The following is a 20,717-nucleotide window of genomic DNA, read 5'->3' as shown; positions in this document are numbered from 1 at the left end:
ACAGTAATGAGCCACTATAAGCTGCAGATGTTGTGTCAAAACTCTGCAGCGGGCGCCATGGCAACCGGATGAACACACATACATACACACACATAGACGAGCTAGTCCAAGGTGATCCAAACTCTCTTGCATGCGCTGACTGGCTGCCAAACAGGCCTGTCTCTCTCTCTCTCTCTCCAGGGTTATTAATTCTATAGCCTTAGCAGTGACGTCATACGATCTGGGTGTTGCACTTCATAAAGTATAAACATACTCTGTCACACACAAGCAAGGCCTCCAGTATGGAGAAAAAGACATTTTAATTTCCTGAATGCACAGAATGCTTCAAGATGTGCGCGCTGTTACGAAAGCATTAGAAAACTCTATCGATGGATGTAAAAGGGGGTGCGTCATTATTTAAAAGACTGTATGGGTAGGAACTAAGTGTACTAACAGCTGTTTCTTACACTACAGGACAACTCACTCAGTCACTATTTGTTTGGTCCCCGTGTGGCAACGACGTGGTACGAGATGTCCAAAGAGATAAAAAAAATCACCCATTCGCAATGTCCACTCTTTTTCTCTTTTATGTGATGTAGATGCGGTGGAAGTCGTTGGCGCCGAAGGCACAGTTGCACTTGGGGCACTTCCTCTGGCGCGTGTCGTAGCGCATCTTGAGGCATTCGTAACAGAAGACGTGGAAACACTTGGTGAGGACCGTGTCTTTGTCCCGCGTGTTGCAGCACGGGCAACGCAACTTGGCCTGGAGACGGAAACATAATACATCACACACACTTTAGGAGTCATGTCTGGCCTCTAGAAAAAAAAATGGAAAGTGATATCAGAAGGGGAAATCACTGCAGTCGTATTTTTTTGTGTTTTTTTTATAGGAAGAGTCTGCGGCAGATGTTGCCAGAAAGCTGTTGGTGTTTTTACAAGCCGGCCTTGCCATCACATTCATAAAGAGGATAAATAACGGTCGTAAATTTCTCGCACCTTGTACTGGTTGATTTCCTCCTGCAGGATCTCGTCGGCGTCAGAGTACACCTCCACCTTCTTCTGTTTCTCCAGCTTCCGCCTCAGCCTGGACAGATCCTCCTGAGAAACAAGAAACATACGGAAAAGCCATATTTATTTTCTAATTTTGCTTTTTTTTTTAAAGTAACTGCATATCGTGGTGTGGGGAATAAATGGTGGTGCACAGACCACAGAATAATTTTCATTATAATTGAATGTAGTGTGAATGGTCGTTTGTCTATATGTGCCCTGTGATTGGCTACAGCCACAATAATAAAGTCAATGTTAACTTTTAGTATCTTTTTTAAAAGAAGAATTACTGATATTGAAACATCAGCTAGGCTGCACGGCGGTCGTGTGGTTAGCGCGCAGACCTCACAGCTAGGAGACCAGGGTTCAATTCCACCCTCGGCCATGTTCTCCCCGTGCATGCGTGGGTTTTTTCCGGGTACTCCGGTTTCCTCCCACATTCCAAAAACATGCTAGGTTAATTAGCCACTCCAAATTGTCCATAGGTATGAATGTGAGTGTGAATGGTTGTTTGTCTATATGTGCCCTGTGATTGGCTGGCCACCAGTCCAGGGTGTGTAGCAGCTGGGATAGGCTCCAGCACCCCCCGCGACCCTCGTGAGGAAAAAGCGGCAGAAAATGAATGTATGAATGACTAATTGAATGTATTTTATACTTAATGAGGATGGATGGATCTACCTGCGCTCGTTTGAGGTTGCTGCTCTCCCTCTCCCGCGCTGTGCGGTTCTCGGCCACGGCGACTTGGATCTCCTTGAGTTTGGCCTGCGTGTGCTCCAGCTGTACCTTCAGGTCTTCTGCCAGCTGCGCCGCCTCCACCGCCTGCAGCAGGGCACCACCAACAACAACAACAACGCGCTCCATAAAAAGGCTCACGATGAGGTTCTTAAATGAACGTCACCTGGTTAATGACAACCATAGCTTTACGTGTTGAGCAGTATAAATAACGTAACGGTTTGTGTCTAGCAACCATCAAATCAGCGCTCCCCGCCAGGCTGTAACTGAAAACCTTCCATCTGGCTGCAGTGAAATCACGCAGTCGTTAGTGAGTCATGCAAACAAGCAAGCCTCACCTTCCTCTTGTTGAGTTCTAATGCTTGGGTTCTGACAGCCAGCTCCTTTTCCAGGGTGGCCAAGGTGCTCTGAAGGACGCCCTCTTTTTCTTCCAGCTTCTGCACAACCAACAGCTGAGCATCCACCTAGCAAAAAGGGACAATTGAGCCCTTCAACGCTAATCAACGGAGACAATCGTGACAAAAATGCTCACTTCTCACCTGGGTCTTAAATGTCATGACCTGGTCGGCCAGCTCCTCCTTCTCCTCCTTCAGCAGCTTGTAGATCTGGTTGGATTTGATGCGCTCGCTCATCAGCTTGAAGTTGGCGTCGTCCTTCTCCCGCAGTTGCTGCAACAGCCGGCTGTTCTGCTCCTGCATGTCCTCGAAGGCCTGGCCAGTGACGTCCATCTCACTCAGGAGGGCCTCCTCCTCCTTGAGAAAAAGATATACGTACATGATGACACTTCCTGTCTCTTATGCGAGCGGTTAAAAAGGTTATTACTACACATAAGGAAGTGGGCTTATTTTTTTTATGCCCCCCCCCCCCCAAAAAAAACAAAACCACCAATGCTGCATTTGCTTCCTTTGGTTTCACGCTCCTTAAAAAACAAGCCTGTAAACAACTAAAGGAGCTCTATATTAGATTTGGGCCTTTTTTTTTGAACAACCGGATTTTGGCAGGCAGTACTATGCTAATTAATCAAAAGCATTCAAGCACTAGCCTGAAGAGCTGGCTAAATCAGGCTCACAGTCTGGCCTGTTTGTACTACTGGACCTCCCAGGTTTCAGGTGCTGCGGGCTATCAGACCACAAACATGTCCTCCACGAGTTCCTCAAGAGCGTATTGGTGCAGTCTGTTCAACAACAAAGAACATTAAGAAAACTGCAGCAATGCATAATTGCGACTCGCGAGGTTGAGAGGTCAGCAGTTTAAATATGAAGAGTAAGTCATGAGCTAATGCGGGCGTGTCCAATGTTCAAGCAGCTCTGCTTTTGCAATGACAACATTGTTGAAGCAGGACTCAGTGAAATAATGATTTGATACGTTATTCTACAACTCACGATAGCACGCTCTCATCTGCTGATTGCGTGTGTCCAAATTCCTGAGAAAGCACAAGCACGCGAGGAGAGCTGACCTTGAGAGACCTTGACATAGTTCTATCAGAGACACACCTAAAAAGGTTTTGGGAAGCTCTTGTCCTTCATTTCCCAACATGGAGTCCATGCATGGCGAATACCTGCTTAGTGGCGGCCAGCTTCTTTTGCAGGTGCTCAATGGTCTCTTCCGCCACTCGGATCTTCCTCAAGGCGTCTTCGTCTGCCAACTTCTTGCTCTCCTTCTTCTCACGCTCCTCCAGTTCTCTGACTCGCATCTTCAACTCGTCCACCTGTACATGTACAAGAGGGTTTTCATTGCAGGCCACATTAGTAGTACCGGTACCTTTTCCATGGACTAATAAATAGACCACAGAAAATAAGTACTGTAACCTAATTTGTACAATGAAGATCTTTTTATTATCTTCTGAGTGGAGCTCACCAGCAGTGTCACCAAGAGCAAAACCATCACCTGTTTGCTGCCATTGCAATGCACAAGACAGAAAGTAAACAAACCTCTGCTTTGGATTTGCGTTCAGCTGCCATGAGCTGCACTTTGTCCCTCTGCTCCTTCGGCGCCGATTTGTACATGTCTAACAGGAGCTTCATCTCCTTCTGGGACTCCTGAGCTTTCCTGGAGGGTGGCGCGCACACAGAAGATGTTATGCGACAATAGAGAAGAACTGGTGCCAAAGATGGACTTACTTAAGCTCCACTCTGAGCATCTTCAACGTGTCAGAGTCTTTCCTCTTCAGCTCGTCGCTGCGCTGTCGCTCTCGCTCGCGGTCCCGCTCTCGCTCCCGCTCGGCCTCGCGCTCCCTCTCTCGGGCTCGCTGCCGCTCCAGCTCTTTCCTTCTCTCCTCTTCCTCCTCTTGGTCCTCATCTTCCTCTTTCTTCACGTCGATGCTGTCGCTGGTCGACTCTTCCAGAATTAAAACGCCCGAGTCGCTGTTCAGGCAGCGTAGCTTTCATGGGAACAAATATCAGGTAAGTATCTCCACCCCCACCCCCCCCCCCAACTTGATGGTTATCGTAAAAGTTTCGAAAGACACACTTTAGTGTCATCTACCTTATTGATCTCCATCTGCGTTTCCCGCAACTTCCTCTTGAAGCGCTGCACATCGCCTTTCAACTGGAGGTTGTGGTTCTGCAGGCTGCTGATGAGGTGTCGCATCTCCCTGTTGATTGGTCCTGAGAAAGGCAACGGACACTTCATTAGGTACACAATCTAGCAAGATCCACAGCAGTAACTGCTCTTAAAGTAAAAAAAAAATGCTTTAGGAAAGTACCTGCTTGTTCATTAGCAGCCAGATTTTGCTCAAATTCGATGCGCAACATCTCATACTCCTTACGCACTTGGGCAAGCGTGTCCTCCAGCTGGATGACCTCAGTGCGCAGCTTCTTCTGAAGAGACAGCTCGTCGCTCTGAGAGGGGACGCGGACAAGCAATGTTGGAATAAGACGCACAAGGTTGTCTCTGTGGATGACGTGATACAGCGTATGATTCCGCTATACGTTCACCTCCATGTGCTCAATTTGTCTGAGGTGGGCGTTCTTGGCAGTGAGCAGGAGGGCCCGAGCCTCATCCAGCTGGGTCTTCACTCCCAGAGACTCGTTGTAGAGCAGAGAGAACTGGGACTGCAGACATTTGTATTCCACCGTCTCCTTCACGACTTCCTCTGGAATATTACGCACATCCATCTGGAACAGGCGAGGCGGCGACAGTGAAGGCAGAGCATCAGAGACGCCACGTTTCAGTACCGAACGTTCAATTCCAGCTGCAGTCTTCTCACACCTGCTTTGTTTGGTTAAATTAAGTCAAACTTGAGGTTCGTCTAGCCAGGCGTGAACGCAGACGTCGCTCTTGGGAGCAAGACAATCACAGTGCAGAAAAGCCTGGACTTGGTCCAGTTGAGCTCTGGATCTGCTCCACCAGATCTTGAACGCTCATTGAGAACATGCAAAAAGGCTGCTACTTTGCGCGCCAACCATGCACGTGCCGTATTATATCATCACCTTCAGCTTCTCGCTCTCCCTCACGGCTTCCTGGAGCTCCACCTGCAGCTTCTCCAGCTCTGCCATGCGGCTGTTGGCCAACTCCTGGTTGTGCTCCAGCTCTGTGTTAAGACTCTCAAACTGGAATGAAAGGAAAAAAAAAAAAAAAACGTTAGACGTGCGGCGCATGAGTGTGGAAGTGGTATCGAGACGCATGCTTACCTTTTGAATGTTTAATGTAATTTGGCCGCCAGCCAGCCCGCCGGAGCTGCCCGTGCTGCTGTAGCCCGATTTGAGCTGTGGACCACAAATAAATAAAATAAAAGTTTATTATGCAAGCATTTAAAAAATATACTATTTTTACACTTAATACTCTCGAGTAAAAACTTTTAGTTGAGTATTTTTTTAGACTATTTTTTTCAGTTATTTTCCCTCATCCTTTGCTTTCCTATTTATTGGTTTCTAAAAGAAAAAGGATAAAGACCACAAAAAAAAGACTACTATAGCATTAACAATACCACAACAACATGTACCTGCTCCATGGCCTCTGCCAGGTGCTTGTTGAGCTTTTGTTCCCTGTTTCGGAGCTTCTCAATGTCCCACTGCAAGTCCTCCACAGTGGTCTCCATCTCAGACACCTTTGTCTCGGCGCTGGTCACCTTGTCCACCCATTCGTTGTACTGTAATGAGAGTCAACACGGGCAATTATTGCCGACGAACTTTATGATGTCCCGCTAAACCGAGTGTGCCTAGAACATCTCACCTCCATGGATGTCTTGTGGTGCCGGCCATGCAGCAGAGTGGCCAGGTCTCTCAGTCGACAGTTCTCATCCAACGCGGTGCGGTTTGCGGTGACCGCACCGGCGAGGCTCTCGTCCTCGCATACTGCCATGAAATAGCATGTTAGAGGGTCTGGATCAACCCCTGACCTGCCGATTCCGCTTTTGACACGCCCCCTGGCTAGAGGCCGGCCCATGGTTGACTTACCTGCAGCTTGGATCTGCTTGCACATATCATCGATGCCGCTATGCAACCTGTCAAAGACGCACACGAGGCAGGCGATGGCTTCCTTGCTGAACTGCATGCGGTCCTGGAGGCGCAGGGTGAGCTCCTCTTCGGTGCTGTGCTCCAGCGTGGTCAAGAAACCCTTGGCGTTTTCACTCAGGGGGGGTGGCGGCAGTGGCGATGCTTCTGCACGCATTCAGGTGTGGTTGTTGTAAAAGAGTCACTCATTATGTTTACATGCAGTCAATATTCCGGTTAAGGTCAATATTCCGGTTTCTGAAACATTCGGAATAACCCGTTGACATGCCTGAGCAAACAGGGTTATTCCTGTATACAGGAATAACACTTAAGAAAAAAAGATAGCATCTAACCTGTCGTCGATTCTTGCGGAGGCTCTGTAGGTGTCAATTCCTCTGGTCCATCTGGAGGTGGAGGCTTCTGTAGATTCCCCAGATGCCCTTCCTGACCTTCTTCCTGCTGGTGTTGCTGCTGGTCTAGCTGTTCTCCAGCATTCGGAGCTTCAGGGAGTGGGGGCGGAGGCACACCAGAGGTTGGTGATGCTATTTTGATGCCATCTTCTTCCATGGGTGCATTATCAGGAAGAGGAGTAGATGGAGGAACCGGGGTAGATGGCACTGGGGCAGCCGGCTCGATATGTTTACGTAGAACATGGACCTTCTCTTCCAGCTGCCATAAAAAAAATAATTATGTTTGAATCTGACATGTTTACATATGTGAGAATGTTGTAATACAATCCAATGATCAATAGTACCTCTGACCAGTAGCGGTTTACAATCAGCAGCGTGGTGTCATCAGTCGCTTGCCTCTTTTCTAGCTTCTCTATTTTCTCTCGTAACTCATCCTCCATCGCCTGCCGCTGCTCCAAGCGCTCGCACAGCTTCTTGTTTTTAAACTGCAGCACCTTCATGTCCATTTCCTCCTGCACATTGAATGAAGAGCTTGATGAAGAGCCTGTCTATGCACACACAGTACAGGGAGACTTGCCAAAACCAAACACGTCTATCAACTGACCGTGGATGAGACTCCAGCTATGCGAATGGGCTCAATGAGAGTGGTGGTTGTCTTCTCCTCTTTCTTGCTTTTCTTCTCAGGTGGCCCAGGGGGACTGTCCCCTCCCGAGGGACGCTTTCCTCCCCCAGCACCTGACATCTTGGCTTCCCCTGCATACAATCAAACACAAAGTAACATTAAACCTTGTTGTAAGTCGTAGTGGCAAACAAATTAATTCATATCATGACAGCTGGACATTTTATGAGTCTCCCAAGAAGCGAATGTAGTATTTAATTGTCAAGCAAGGTTATCATCGAGTAGACAAGGCAATGGACAATTCAAATAAGCACATTTATCTTTGCTTTGGTTAGCGCAAACTGTATTAGCTGAATCGCTACAGTAAGCTAGGCTAATGCTAATATCGATACCGCAAAGCACATTTCATTTTAAGAATGCGGTGCATTTTTAAATGCCAATCAATGTGCTAATACAGTCAAAATTAACTTTAGATAAAAATACAGACGTGGAACGTTTTCTCGCCTGTATTAACAATACAAACCTTCCCAGGAGCGGATCGATGTGAACGTTTCAAGACATCGGAGCAGCTACCGGAAATGACGACATCCACCCCCACTAACCAAACTCGTCGACAAGCAAATTATCACAAAAAGACATAAAGTAATTACGTTGGACCGGCTTTGGTGAGTTTTTTTTAAATTAAAATATCTATCTCTTAAATTCAAATATCTATAACATCTATTTAATGTATGAATTCTAAATGTGCAAGAAAATTATCGAACGACATTGTCGCACTCCAACCACATGGGGGCGATAGTCATGCACTTGGCAAAAATACACCGGATCAGTTGAAGGAAATGTGGACAAAATGTTAATACTTAGAAAATGTCATTTTGGCTAACTCGCTTTGGTGATCTTTACTGAAGGATGCGCTGTAATGGCTTTGCTTTAGCGACCCGGCTGACTTTGTTGAATCGCACCGCAGCACCTTCCTGGCTGCCTTGTCTCCCTCGCGGTTGTTGTTGACGTTCCCAGCGGATACATAGTGAGTATCTTCGGGCACGGTCACTGAACCGCTGCAGGCAAGGGCACTACTAGCAAACCATCATGATGCGCGAAGGGCATTTTGCTAAACAAGAAAAAGATAAAATGTCTTCCTGAACTGCAAGCTAAAACATATTACTTCCCTATCTTGACTGTACTTCCTGGTCGTGACCATGTTGTCTTTTAAGTTAGACATTTGAAGAACTCTTTGTTGTTTTGAGGTCCCAGTCCATCATCATGACCAAGGACATTGTGCTTGGAGATGAATTACCAGACTGGGTGGGTGCTAAGGAGTTTTACCAGAAGTATGACCCGAAAGAGGTGATTGGCAGGTGAGTTCATCAGAAAATAATAGACACGCTTTTTCGTAAACGACTGTCGTGCATCCTATCCTGCAGGGCATAGTCCAAAATTGTATATTTATTAATATTAACAATAGTTCGTATCGTTCATCTCATATGGGCCAATAAAGTGGATCTTCAAATATTTGATGACAGTATAAGGTCTAAATTACTACTGTATTTAGATTTGAAGTGAAACGACCATTGTGAGTGTCACTGTGGCCACATGGGGCGCTATTGAGGCAAAATACATGTCACTGCCAACCGCTTTCAAAGTGCTGCCTTTATACAATTAATAAATATAAAGAGGACATATGGGTACTATTACCATTTTCGGCCCATTGTGAGCTCTTTATGACTTTCTAAACAAGTAAACAGATAATTAAGAATGTAACATGAGCTGTAATGGAAAAAAACCCAACAACTAATCTCCATGTTGGATACGCCGATGGTGTGTCAGGGGTGTGAGCAGCGTGGTACGCAGGTGTGTGCACAGACACACGGGACAGGAGTTGGCCGTCAAGATCATTGAGATCACAGCAGAGAAGATGACCATCCAGCAGCTGGAGGAAGTGAAGACATCCACGCTGAAGGAGATCCAAGTCCTCAACATGGTGAAGGGCCACTCCTCAATCAGTAGGTCCACAACATACTTAGTTTGTTTATTTACATTTAGGCCAACCCAGTGATGAAGCCATTCTATTCTTTCTCTTAGTTACACTTGTTGACTCATACGAGTCTGCAACCTTCATCTTCCTGGTGTTTGATCTGTGAGTAGTACCGAAGTCCAATAATTATGTATAAATAAGTGATACAGTTACTGTAAAAGTCACTTTTCCATTATTTTTTAAACCAACTCATGTAGCTATGCTATTTTTTATTGAAAACAATTAATTTTGCAGGTATGTCTAATGCCTGAAGTATGTGTTTTCTTTCTAGCATGAGGCGAGGGGAGCTGTTTGACTACCTCACAGAAAAAGTTACACTGAGCGAGAAGGAAACAAGGCACGTATCGTCAAATGAAAAGTGACATGAAATGAAACGCTTGTCCATAATGTTCAATATGACTATTTTCGCACGGCAGGAGCATGATGCGAGCTCTTCTACAAGCAGTACAGTACCTCCATTCTCGCCACATCGTCCACCGCGACTTGAAACCTGAGAACATTCTGCTGGATGACCAGGGCCACATCAAATTGTCCGACTTCGGGTTCTCGGTGCAGCTGCAGCCTGGGGAGAAGCTACGAGGTACAAAGGAGTATCAGTATCTCGACATTTGCCTCCAGTTTAAATTAAATGAAACATGGAGTCAACATTTTGACGGATGGCATGTGGAATGAATGAAGCGTTTACTTTGTGAACGGAACTTGTTCATCCCCGGAGCTTTGTCCCGACTGCCCCAAAGCATTATATATATTTTTTAGGATTGTGTTTTTGCTTTTGCTTTTATACATTAGTAAATAAATCAAAGTTGCCCATGCATCCTTAGATTTTTCAGTGTGTGACTCGCAGTGGAAAATGTTGGACACGGCATTACACAGTTGTAGTCATGACTGCTTTTGACTGTTATTGTCATTATCAGAGCTTTGTGGAACCCCGGGATATTTGGCCCCCGAAATACTCAAGTGCTCCATGGATGAAATGCACCCAGGCTACGGAAAAGAGGTTGATCTGTAAGTTTTTTTTTGTTGCTTACATTCATCATGGAAGCATGAGTGTATTTATGTGGCTTTGCTGGTTTCCTGTCTACAGTTTCTGTTTCTTTTACACAGGTGGGCGTGCGGCGTGATCCTTTTCACCTTGCTGGCCGGCTCGCCGCCATTCTGGCACCGCAAACAGATGCTGATGCTGAGGATGATCACGGAAGGTCGATACAAGTTCAGCTCGCCCGAATGGGATGACCGGTCCGACACTGTGAAGGATCTGGTAAGCGTGCACTATTTCCTATGCATTATCCTTACTTGCATTGCATAATTTAGGACTGTGTTTTATTGTGACGTTATAAGAAATGGGGCAGTGGTGATAGTTTGACTCTGGAACGTGTGAATTCAAGTTCTACGGAGGAATAAAAGAGGTCAAGTGTTGCTAGTTTACAACTGTGGTAGGGCTTAAACAGTAGTTGCATCCCTTACTTACCTTCATGATGCGATGTTCAGATCTCCAAGCTGCTGGTGGTCGACCCCGCTGTGCGTCTCAACGCAGAGCAAGCCTTAGCACATCCTTTCTTCAGGCAGTACCAGAAGGATCAGGTGCGGCGCTTCAGCCCCAGAAGGACATTCAAGGTGAGGAGTGTCGTCATAAATGGATGACAGTTAAGCAGCACAGGAACCGAGGATGTGATTGTTTTCCAGGTGCTGATTGTCACCGTGCTGGCTTGCATCAAAATGTACAGTCGCTACCGCAGGGCTCGACCTCTGACCCGTGATATCTTGGCCAGAGATCCCTACTCCCTCCGTGGCGTTCGCAAGCTCATTGACGGCTGTGCCTTCCGCATTTACGGGCACTGGGTGAAGAAAGGGGAGCAGCAGAACCGAGCGGCGCTCTTCCAGAACACGGCTAAGATCATGTTGCTGGAGCTGGAGGACTTTGAAACATAAACCTCATTCTTCTTCAAATGTGTTTTAATGTATATGTAATATATGGTTGTGTTGTTGCTGTTTAATTTTAAGAGTTGGGGAATTGATGCCTTACTGCATGGTATCTTTAAGAAGAGCACGCACATCTTAATAATAATAATCCTGTTTGAAGCTCTTCGTGTTAAGTTTGCATTACAGGGGATGTTGCAATACATCCGATATTACATTTGTTTATTTGGGATCCTAACACTTGACAATGTGATTAATTATTTTACATATTATCAAAAAATGTGATTTATATTTAGATGCTATAGTTGTATGACTCTGTACTGGACTAACTCGATGCATGTTTTTGGGCATAAATCTCATTCCACTTCCAACTTATTCCCAGCAGCTTTTGTTGATGATAAACAAGCACTTGAGTTTGAAGTACTTGTCAGCAGACAAAAATAATATTTTATATTTTTATACAAAGAATATTTGCCTCTCCAAATGACATGTTTCCCTTTACCTACAGTTAGGATTTGCAGCCTCAAAGGGGCGTTGAGTGTGACCAATCAGAGCGGGTTGGGCGTGTCCGTGGTTGGAATAGAAATAGATGACATCTATTTTGGTAGATCTTACAGAAAAAAATCAATAAACGTTATCAAAGTATCAGTTGTTAATCAACAAGTCGCTAAAGTATACATAAAGAAAATGTGAACGCCACCATTGAAGAACTTTTTTTGCGCGAAATAATGTCGACAGACGACATTTTCCGGGTTGACTTCCGGGTTGACTTCCGGGTTACCCCCGAGGTAGCCAAGCAACAAGGGACCTACTTCCGGTTTTCTTCCTTACGTTTAATTCGTCCGGAAAAATAGCTATTCAATCAGTTTAATCAATTATGTTACGATGCATAATTTGCGACGTTTAAAACAACAGTAAATAACCTCGATATTTATTATATTTATTTATATTTTTATTATTTTTTCATTAATATGAGCAACAAATACAGAACAAGGAAAAATTGAAGTTTTCAACACAAATGTTGCAAAGTTCTTGTACGTATATTGTATAGACATCCACAGACTAACTACAATTATTTTTATTATTTTTTTATAGCACCAAACACGACTGAAGAACCAACTATAATACAATAACCATGTTGGTCACATTTAAATTGGTGCTTCCTTTTCGTATTTTAATGAACCCTTCGTCTGTGCTGCTGCTGCTGATGAGTGGCTGTCACCATGACAACGAGATAACAACGTCTCTGCAGAATCCATTCACTCAAGAGGTGTGTTTGTGCCTTCCTCTATGGGACATTTTTACATGTCAGGAAGATGACGGATGTATATGGCCTTTAATGGAACAATATTTTTTTTTTCATGATGATGACTATTCTGGGGAGTGTGAGGTTCAAAACAAAAGGTTGTTTACTTCCTGTCCTTTTTTTGATGATATTTAAAATGAACTAGTCTATGGAGGACGGCTGTCTGGGCTTGCCCACTTACTTGTCCACGCCGGCTGAGCCGTGCAGTGCTGTTTAAGAACATTATCCCATTTTAATCCCCTTTGCCTTCTGCTCCACGCAGGTGAGCAGACAGTCAGATGGAGCAGGGTGCCACCGTCACACACCCTGGCTTATTTTATAATTGCTTTCAATGCTTTTTCACGCCTTTTTGCACTTTTTGTGGCTATAATTTGTCTTTTTTCTGAATCATCTTGCCCATAAACATGGAGGAGCCCAGCATACGGCAGCAGAAGTTGGACAATCAGGTAAAAAAAATGAAATGAGTTGTTATAAATGTTCTATTATTTAGGATTATAGAGTGTGATCCATTAAAATAAGCATCCAGGAAGTGCTATGTGTCAGAATCACCTGTTGTTTGACGTACACAGTCACAGTATTTATACTACATGAATGACTAAATATCTAATACAAGGAATTAGCACCTCTTAGGTGCAATGATTTCATACTAAAGAGCAGTATTAGCATATTTTCAAATCATATTGGTGTTTCATGGTTGTTGTTTACATTGACATTTTTTAAAATTTAATTTTAGGTTGGAAAAAAAATGTTTTCAGGGTTCTTATAAATGAAAAGTATGATTATCACGAGGGGTGTCATCTAATGTTGACATCACTGGCCATATTATTGGGTACACTGTCTAACAATATGTCATATATCCCATGAGGTGCCCTAATTTTTTTTTTTTTGCTGCAACCAAGAAGGTGAAAATATGCCGAAACCTGCACCTCTACTGTGTTGCCTGTGCTATTATTTTTATGACAAATAAGCCACATGATGGCGCTGTTATAAAACCCCCAAGTTGGACTGACTTGTAAGTTCTCACACACCCCACTGTACTATTTACTTTACGGTGTTAAGCCAAATTACCATGAAATTTGCTACAGATCTTATCGGGGGCGAACAAGCACAAAATTTGAGCAGAATATGGCCGCCATCAAAGTCACTAAGTCACTGAGCATTTTTGTAATGATATTATCATTTTGGGCGGCACGGTGGTCTAGTGGTTAGTGCGCAGACCTCACAGCTAGGATTCCCACATTCCAAAAACATGCTAGCCTATCCCAGCTGTCTTCAGGCGAGGGGCTGGGTACACTCAGCCAATCACAGGGCACATATAGACAAACAACCATTCACACTCACATTCATACCGATGGACAATTTGGAGTGGCTAATTAACCTAGCATGTTTTTGGAATGTGGGAGGAAACCGGAGTACCCGGAGAAAACCCACGCACGGGGAGAACGTGCAAACTCCACACAGAGATGACCGAGGGTGGAATCGAACCCTAGTCCTCCTAGTTGTGAGGGTTGCGCGCTAACCACTCGACCACCGTGCCGCCCCCCCTTACAACATCATATGCAAATTCAACAATGGCATCCATCATCTAGCGACTTCAAGGAGAGCCAATGGCTACTTTTCTTACTGAGGAGTTGGTTTTATTATTAGTAGTATTATTGTATGCTTGTATATCTTACAAATAATTTGTAGCATAACCCATACATAATGCTCACTGGAAATATCGTAATCTTATATATTTTACCTCAGCGATCCATTTTAATGAAGAAGCAACAAAAGAAGCGTGCGGATTGTCAAATGGTGGTCGCCAACCGGGACACTCGCCAAAAGAACCGCAAGCAAAAAGGCCGCTCGGATGAGACGCCGCTCTTGATCAGCCAGTCCCTCAGCAACGTCTCGCTAAGTGGTAAAACATCACTTGGGACACTTGACTCACCGTGACGTCTTCACGACCTCCGACCTCCGCGACTCTGTCACATTTGTCTGTGAAGATCAGGTGGAGCACGCCCACGACAACCCATTGGACGTCGTCACGCTGGGGGAGGGTGATGTGATGGAAACCGTCATGTTGGAGGAGATGCCTGGTGCTCCAGAAAAGATCCACTTGGACACTGAACAAGAGGAGGAGGAGGAGACGGTGGATAATGAGGCGCCGGCGGAAGAGAAGCAGACCAAACGTAAGACAAAGCTGTCCCGTGTCATGGAGGATGCCTGGTGGGATACATTGTGGACTTCTTGTTGAGTTTAATGACGACAATGACGGCTTATTTGGGAAGTATCATATTTATGGATGTCTGATAATTATCAGTACATATCCACCACAGGGGATATGTCATGTATATGTGTCACATATCGGTATCAGTATCGGCTGATACCGTTGAGAGTACAGTTGGACAATATGTGCATATTGTTTTTGGTAAAATATCCGACATCCCTAATCATGCTAATTATTAATTTTACATTTTTTATATTTAAGCTGTGGAGGAAAACGATGGACGGGAGACAAAAGACAAGAAGAAAGAGAAAAAAGCAAAAAGGAAGGACAAAGCAAAAGACCGTGAAGATGGACAGAAGACAAACAAAACGACCAAACAGGAACGCAAAAGTAAATCCAGCATTGCTGCAAAAATGTCATATTATTATCAATAAACCCCAATTAATCTGTTCTATTAGAAACCATAGCGTACAGTACAGTACACTATGTATGTACTGTAAAGTTTACTTTCAAAAATATTCTTGTTTCTATTTTAGAGAAGCACTTGCAGGACACCTCAACATCCCCGGAGAGGGAGACAACAACTCCAAAGGAGAACCATCATGAAGAAAGTGAAGATGAGGAGTTGCCGTCCCGCGACTCTCCCCGAAAGAAAAAACATATGGACACGTGTGAGCATCAATCTGTGCCATAAATGTCCCATAAATCCACAAATGAAGTAATACTACACTGTAAACCCGAATGTTCAAAGTACTGAACTCAATGAAGTTATGTTAAGTTCTAATAACTTAATTATGTTGTTCCATTTTGAGTGCTTTTAACTAATATGTTTTGATGAAATTGAAGTATGGCTATATTAAGTAAGATGAACTTAAAAACATAGTTTATATACAACATAAATACTGTAAATCCGAATGCTCAAAATAATAAATTGGTATAAGTATAGTTAACTTCAAATTTTCTTAAAAGTTCTACTTATAAATGTTGATTGCCAGTTGCATTATCTGTCTTTTCAGTTTATTTAAACTTGTCATTTTTGATTAATATGAACTTTTTGCAGATTTGTGTAACCTACTTCAAATAATTTGTAGTTACTTATTAGTATCTATTAAAAATGAATAAATCAAAGCAAGAATCATTGAAGAATAAATCCATTGCATTAGATATATTTGTAGTGTGTACTAGGTTACACATGCACACCTTCTTCCTATGGAAAGAGTTGAAATGAGAACAAAAATGAAAGAATGGAGAATGCATGGCAGAGAGAATGCAAAAAAGAAAGCTATTTCTTTTGTCACCCCAAAATTAAAAAAAAGTATATCTAATATCAACTCCAAAAATTAAAGCTCTGATATACTCAAACGTTTGAGTTTATGAACTGAAAAAAAAATGTGGCAACTGATTGCCTCACTTTTTTTTTTTTAAGTTCTGCTAACTTATTCGGGAATATGTTGTGAATAATATGTGAATATTCCAACAGCAAGGTGCCAGATAAGCGAGGAAAGCAAAGACGAGGAGGTTCAGGTGGACAGTAAAGAAGGAAAGAAGGAAGGAGAGAAAAACACACCCAGTTTAGCGTCCCTTAACTCCAACTACAAGGAGGGCTCATCTTCAGGGAGTGAATCCAACACCAGAGTGAGACACGGACACTATTCCTAATACTCTAATAACTATCCAATTGAAATGGAATACTTTGAAATAAAATGGATTTGTCACTGCAGACGGATTCTCCGATATCGCTGGAGGACCTTGAGAAGTTCTCCTTGCGTCCTGCCCCCAGAGACATGACCATCCAGTGTCGGGTCACCAGGGACAGGAGAGGAATGGAGAAGGGCATGTACCCAACTTACTACCTCCACATGGAGAAAAACGACGGAAAAAGGGTTGGTCCTCAAAACTTGTTTTGGTTTGAGCTCCAATTTAGTAATACTTAAATCCTTCAATGTCAATCATAACTAAGGTATCCTTCATTCAGTCTCACTGGGTTTAAAGTTACCATCGCTCTTTTCTTCAACATCTTCTGACCATTCAGGTGTTTCTAATGGCGGGCAGGAAACGGAAGAAGAGTAAAACATCCAACTATCTCATTTCTACCGACCCAACAAATCTGTCCCGAGACACCAGCTGCTACATCGGAAAGCTAAGGTTGGCTTCTTCCTACACGACACAACAGCGGAGGATACTTTCATCAAAGTTTTCTGATACAGTTTTTGTATTGGATATGTTTCAGGTCCAATGTCCTGGGAACAAAGTTCACCGTGTACGACGGTGGGGAAAACCCGGAGAAAAAGCCTTTCATCCAAGAGTGTGAATCCGTGCGACAGGAACTGGCAGCCATTTGTTACGTGAGTCTACCAACCGAACAGACAACTGAGTGAAAACTAGTAGTGGTGTGTCGGTCATGACCGAACGGGTCAAAAGAACTACAGTAAACCTCGGATATATCGGACTCGGATATATCGGAAATTCGCTCACAACGGACAGATAAAAAAGAAGCGATTTTTCTGTAATGCATTTCCAATAAAAATTCATTGCATATATCGGATTTTTTTATAACGGATTTCGCCTATTTCGGACAAAATCTCCAGTCCCGTTCCAATGCATTTCCATGAAATTTCCCTCGCATATATCGGATGGCCGCATCGTGGCGCTCCGATTCGCCGAATCGTGACAGGCCGCTATACGACGCCATTTGCAGCGTTTGCAGCGTTGCCTGCGCGTCCAGGTACATTGGAAACATAGTCAAGGAAGTGCCTTTTTATAACGGATAAAATCCCATTTACGCATATACCAGATATAAATCCGATATATGCGTAAAACGGACATTTTCCGGTACACGCATATAACGGATTTCGCTTATATCGGACAAAACCAGTGGGAACAATTGAATCCGATATATCCGAGGTTTACTGTACTTCTTTTTTGTGAACTGAATGAACAAGGTCAGGGCCCCTAAAATACCCGTTCAGTTGCAAATACTTTTTTTTTTTGATTGGTTGGAGAGTCAGTTCACCGTTCCTTTTTGCGGGGCGGGACTATCTGCGTGCTTGCCTGTCTTATCCTATCGCCGCGCCTCGCTCTGTGGGTGGGTGGGGTTAGCTGACTGACAGTTGAGTCGGAACGAACGTGAACATGACTGAACGGACTGACTCGATATGGCTGACCGGGTCTATGCACAGGGGGAGATCACAGGCTTAACGACCAAATGACTGAAATGACCGAAACAAATGAATCTTTTTACTGAATGAACCGGAATCATCCGGTTCACTGAAATGATCGATTTTTCCCACCACTCGTGAAAACAATGCAATACACACAATGATGGGAATAACAGCATTTAAATAAACACTGTTACTAACGCCGTTACTTTTGTCCAATTCCAGGAGACAAATGTTCTGGGATTTCGGGGTCCCAGGAAAATGACAGTGATCATCCCTGGCATGCTGGAAAATGACGATAGAGTGTCCATCCAGCCCAAAAATGTAAGTATCCCGGGAAGGAGACGTAATGATGTCACGATTCAACCTCGTACTTCATCGGGAATGACTTTCAGGAACATGACACGCTACTGGTGCGCCATGCCAACAACAACACGAACAAACTGGTGACCCTGGTCAATAAATCCCCGAGCTGGAACGAGCAGACTCAGTCGTACGTTCTCAACTTCCACGGCCGCGTCACTCAGGCCTCTGTTAAAAACTTCCAGATCATCCATCCAGAAAATGGTGACTTTGCAAAATAAAGACAACACGACGTGTTTGTGTGTTTGTGACATGTTGTCTTTTCCAGATGACTACATCGTGATGCAGTTTGGACGTGTTTCTGAGGACGTGTTCTCCATGGATTACAGCTTCCCCATGTGTGCCCTTCAGGCCTTTGCCATCACGCTCTCGTCTTTCGATGGAAAACTGGCATGCGAGTGACCTTCAAGTGCCGCATCTGGACTACACTATACACCCATAGCTTTGTGTAGGAATGTAGGAATTAGCCCTTGTTCTTTATAGTACGCTTCATTAGGTACAACTTGCACAATCTGAGCTGTTAAATAAATTTTTTTTTAAAAGTGTTGAGGAGAAACAACTCTAAAGTAGCCTCTTGGAAGTAATCGAACTACATGCCGTGCTCAGCGTAACGTGTAAGGTGTCTTATCACACACAAGGCCACATGTGGAAAAAAAAGAGTTGATATCAGATGTGGCTAAGCTTATCGGGCTGCTCTTGCTACATATTTCCCCTTCACGAGCGCTTCACTGTTTCGCACGGGACGACGGGGGGAACATATCTGAAGGCATCTCATTTTGGTGACACAAATTTGCAAAGCTTTCTACTAAACATTTCTCACACAAACCACACAGGAATCATGTTGCACAACGCCAACGAGATCAGGAGGCGGGGTCCAGCCTGGACTGGTGGCCAGCCAATCACAGGGCACATATAGACAAACAACCATTCATACTCACATTCATACCTATGGACAATTTGGAGTGGCTAATTAACCTAGCATGTTTTTGGAATGTGGGAGGAAACTGGAGTACCCGGAGAAAACCCACGCATGCACGGCGAGAACATGCAAACTCCACACAGAGATGGCCGAGGGTGGAATTGAACTCGGGTCTTCTAGCTGTGAGGCCTGTGTGCTAACCACTTGTCCGACGTGCAGCCCTAAAATGTAATATTCATTCATTTTTCACCGCTTATCCTCACGAGGATCACAGAGGGTGCTGGAGCCTATCCCAGCTGTCTTCGGGCGAGAGACGGTGGCCAGCCGATCACAGGGCACATATAGACAAACAACCATTCACACTCACATTCATACCTATGGACAATTTGGAGTAGCAAATTAGCCTAGCATGTTTTTGGAATGTGGGAGGAAACTGGAGTGCCCGGAGAAAATGCACGGGGAGAACATGCAAACTCCACACAGAGATGGTCGAGGGTGGAATTGAACTCGGGTCTTCTAGCTGTGAGGCCTGTGTGCTAACCACTTGTCCGACGTGCAGCTCTAAAATGTAATATTCATTCATTTTTCACCGCTTATCCTCACGAGGATCACAGAGGGTGCTGGAGCCTATCCCAGCTGTCTTCGGGATGAGAGGCGGGGTCCACCCTGGACTGGTGGCCAGCCAATCACAGGGCACATATAGACAAACAACCATTCATACTCACATTCATACCTATGGACAATTTGGAGTGGCTAATTAACCTAGCATGTTTTTGGAATGTGGGAGGAAACCGGAGTACCCGGAGAAAACCCACGCATGCACGGCGAGAACATGCAAACTCCACACAGAGATGGCCGAGGGTGGAATTGAACTCGGGTCTTCTAGCTGTGAGGCCTGTGTGCTAACCACTTGTCCGACGTGCAGCCCTAAAATGTAATATTCATTCATTTTTCACCGCTTATCCTCACGAGGATCACAGAGGGTGCTGGAGCCTATCCCAGCTGTCTTCGGGCGAGAGACGGTGGCCAGCCGATCACAGGGCACATATAGACAAACAACCATTCACACTCACATTCATACCTATGGACAATTTGGAGTAGCAAATTAGCCTAGCATGTTTTTGGAATGTGGGAGGAAACTGGAGTGCCCGGAGAAAATGCACGGGGAGAACATGCAAACTCCACACAGAGATGGTCGAGGGTGGAATTGAACTCGGGTCTTCTAGCTGTGAGGCCTGTGTGCTAACCACTTGTCCGACGTGCAGCTCTAAAATGTAATATTCATTCATTTTTCACCGCTTATCCTCACGAGGATCACAGAGGGTGCTGGAGCCTATCCCAGCTGTCTTCGGGATGAGAGGCGGGGTCCACCCTGGACTGGTGGCCAGCCAATCACAGGGCACATATAGACAAACAACCATTCACACTCACATTCATACCTATGGACAATTTGGAGTAGCAAATTAGCCTAGCATGTTTTTGGAATGTGGGAGGAAACCGGAGTACCCGGAAAAAAACCCATGCAAACTTGTTCGCTGTGCAGCCCAGGTAAAGATGTCTTATGCATATTTATTGTAGAACATATGA

The 20,717-nt window shown here is 44.5% G+C and overlaps 3 protein-coding genes across 4 annotated transcripts; 2 read left to right on the top strand and 1 right to left on the bottom strand.

Annotated features, from left to right (window-relative positions):
* Window positions 1-282: 282 nt before the first annotated feature.
* On the bottom strand, window positions 283-7,833 carry rnf40 (ring finger protein 40). The gene is made up of 20 exons (XM_058061969.1): window positions 7,744-7,833; window positions 7,206-7,354; window positions 6,946-7,113; window positions 6,545-6,860; window positions 6,156-6,359; window positions 5,932-6,053; window positions 5,702-5,848; window positions 5,391-5,465; window positions 5,190-5,309; window positions 4,695-4,874; window positions 4,463-4,598; window positions 4,243-4,364; window positions 3,879-4,138; window positions 3,690-3,807; window positions 3,317-3,466; window positions 2,298-2,510; window positions 2,097-2,222; window positions 1,705-1,845; window positions 976-1,077; window positions 283-742 (listed from the first exon to the last, which is right to left on the bottom strand). Exons 2-20 carry the CDS (start codon window positions 7,341-7,343, stop codon window positions 566-568), a joined length of 3,015 nt encoding a protein of 1,004 aa, XP_057917952.1. The 5' UTR covers window positions 7,344-7,354; window positions 7,744-7,833; the 3' UTR covers window positions 283-565.
* A 178-nt stretch (window positions 7,834-8,011) lies between these two features.
* On the top strand, window positions 8,012-11,655 carry phkg2 (phosphorylase kinase, gamma 2 (testis)). 2 transcript variants are annotated; one of them, XM_058061970.1, is made up of 10 exons: window positions 8,012-8,247; window positions 8,468-8,578; window positions 9,048-9,223; window positions 9,303-9,357; window positions 9,527-9,592; window positions 9,672-9,835; window positions 10,170-10,260; window positions 10,360-10,513; window positions 10,744-10,869; window positions 10,939-11,651. In XM_058061970.1, the coding sequence occupies exons 2-10, from the start codon at window positions 8,484-8,486 to the stop codon at window positions 11,182-11,184; spliced, it is 1,173 nt and encodes a 390-aa protein (XP_057917953.1). In that variant the 5' UTR covers window positions 8,012-8,247; window positions 8,468-8,483; the 3' UTR covers window positions 11,185-11,651. The 2 variants fall into 2 exon arrangements, with proteins under 2 accessions (XP_057917953.1, XP_057917954.1); XM_058061971.1 differs by lacking the exon at window positions 8,012-8,247 and having other exon boundaries at window positions 8,449-8,578; window positions 10,939-11,655.
* Window positions 11,656-12,257: 602 nt separating this feature from the next.
* si:dkey-220f10.4 (tubby protein homolog) lies at window positions 12,258-18,756 on the top strand. The gene is made up of 12 exons (XM_058061692.1): window positions 12,258-12,924; window positions 14,225-14,381; window positions 14,467-14,652; window positions 14,952-15,080; window positions 15,227-15,361; window positions 16,171-16,325; window positions 16,412-16,573; window positions 16,723-16,835; window positions 16,921-17,035; window positions 18,074-18,172; window positions 18,244-18,415; window positions 18,480-18,756. The coding sequence occupies exons 1-12, from the start codon at window positions 12,883-12,885 to the stop codon at window positions 18,611-18,613; spliced, it is 1,599 nt and encodes a 532-aa protein (XP_057917675.1). The 5' UTR covers window positions 12,258-12,882; the 3' UTR covers window positions 18,614-18,756.
* Window positions 18,757-20,717: the final 1,961 nt, after the last annotated feature.

This window comes from Doryrhamphus excisus, chromosome 22 (genome assembly GCF_030265055.1).
Source record: "Doryrhamphus excisus isolate RoL2022-K1 chromosome 22, RoL_Dexc_1.0, whole genome shotgun sequence".
Classification (NCBI taxonomy): domain Eukaryota; kingdom Metazoa; phylum Chordata; class Actinopteri; order Syngnathiformes; family Syngnathidae; genus Doryrhamphus; species Doryrhamphus excisus.
The sequence above is the reverse complement of the archived record's forward strand: the minus strand, read 5'-3'. Positions and strand labels throughout refer to the sequence as shown.

Coding starts and splice junctions, on each gene's coding strand:
- rnf40 (XM_058061969.1), bottom strand. CDS start 7,343: ATGTCAGGTGCTGGGGGAGGAAAGCGTCCCTCGGGAGGGGACAGTCCC. Junction 6,360..6,544: donor TCCGCAAGAATCGACGACAG/GTTAGATGCTAT, acceptor GAATGCGTGCAG/AAGCATCGCCACTGCCGCCA. Junction 4,139..4,242: donor CGCAGATGGAGATCAATAAG/GTAGATGACACT, acceptor TTCCCATGAAAG/CTACGCTGCCTGAACAGCGA.
- phkg2 (XM_058061971.1), top strand. CDS start 8,484: ATGACCAAGGACATTGTGCTTGGAGATGAATTACCAGACTGGGTGGGT. Junction 10,261..10,359: donor TACGGAAAAGAGGTTGATCT/GTAAGTTTTTTT, acceptor TCTTTTACACAG/GTGGGCGTGCGGCGTGATCC. Junction 10,514..10,743: donor CCGACACTGTGAAGGATCTG/GTAAGCGTGCAC, acceptor TGCGATGTTCAG/ATCTCCAAGCTGCTGGTGGT.
- si:dkey-220f10.4 (XM_058061692.1), top strand. CDS start 12,883: ATGGAGGAGCCCAGCATACGGCAGCAGAAGTTGGACAATCAG. Junction 15,362..16,170: donor GAAAAAACATATGGACACGT/GTGAGCATCAAT, acceptor ATATTCCAACAG/CAAGGTGCCAGATAAGCGAG. Junction 18,416..18,479: donor GATCATCCATCCAGAAAATG/GTGACTTTGCAA, acceptor TGTCTTTTCCAG/ATGACTACATCGTGATGCAG.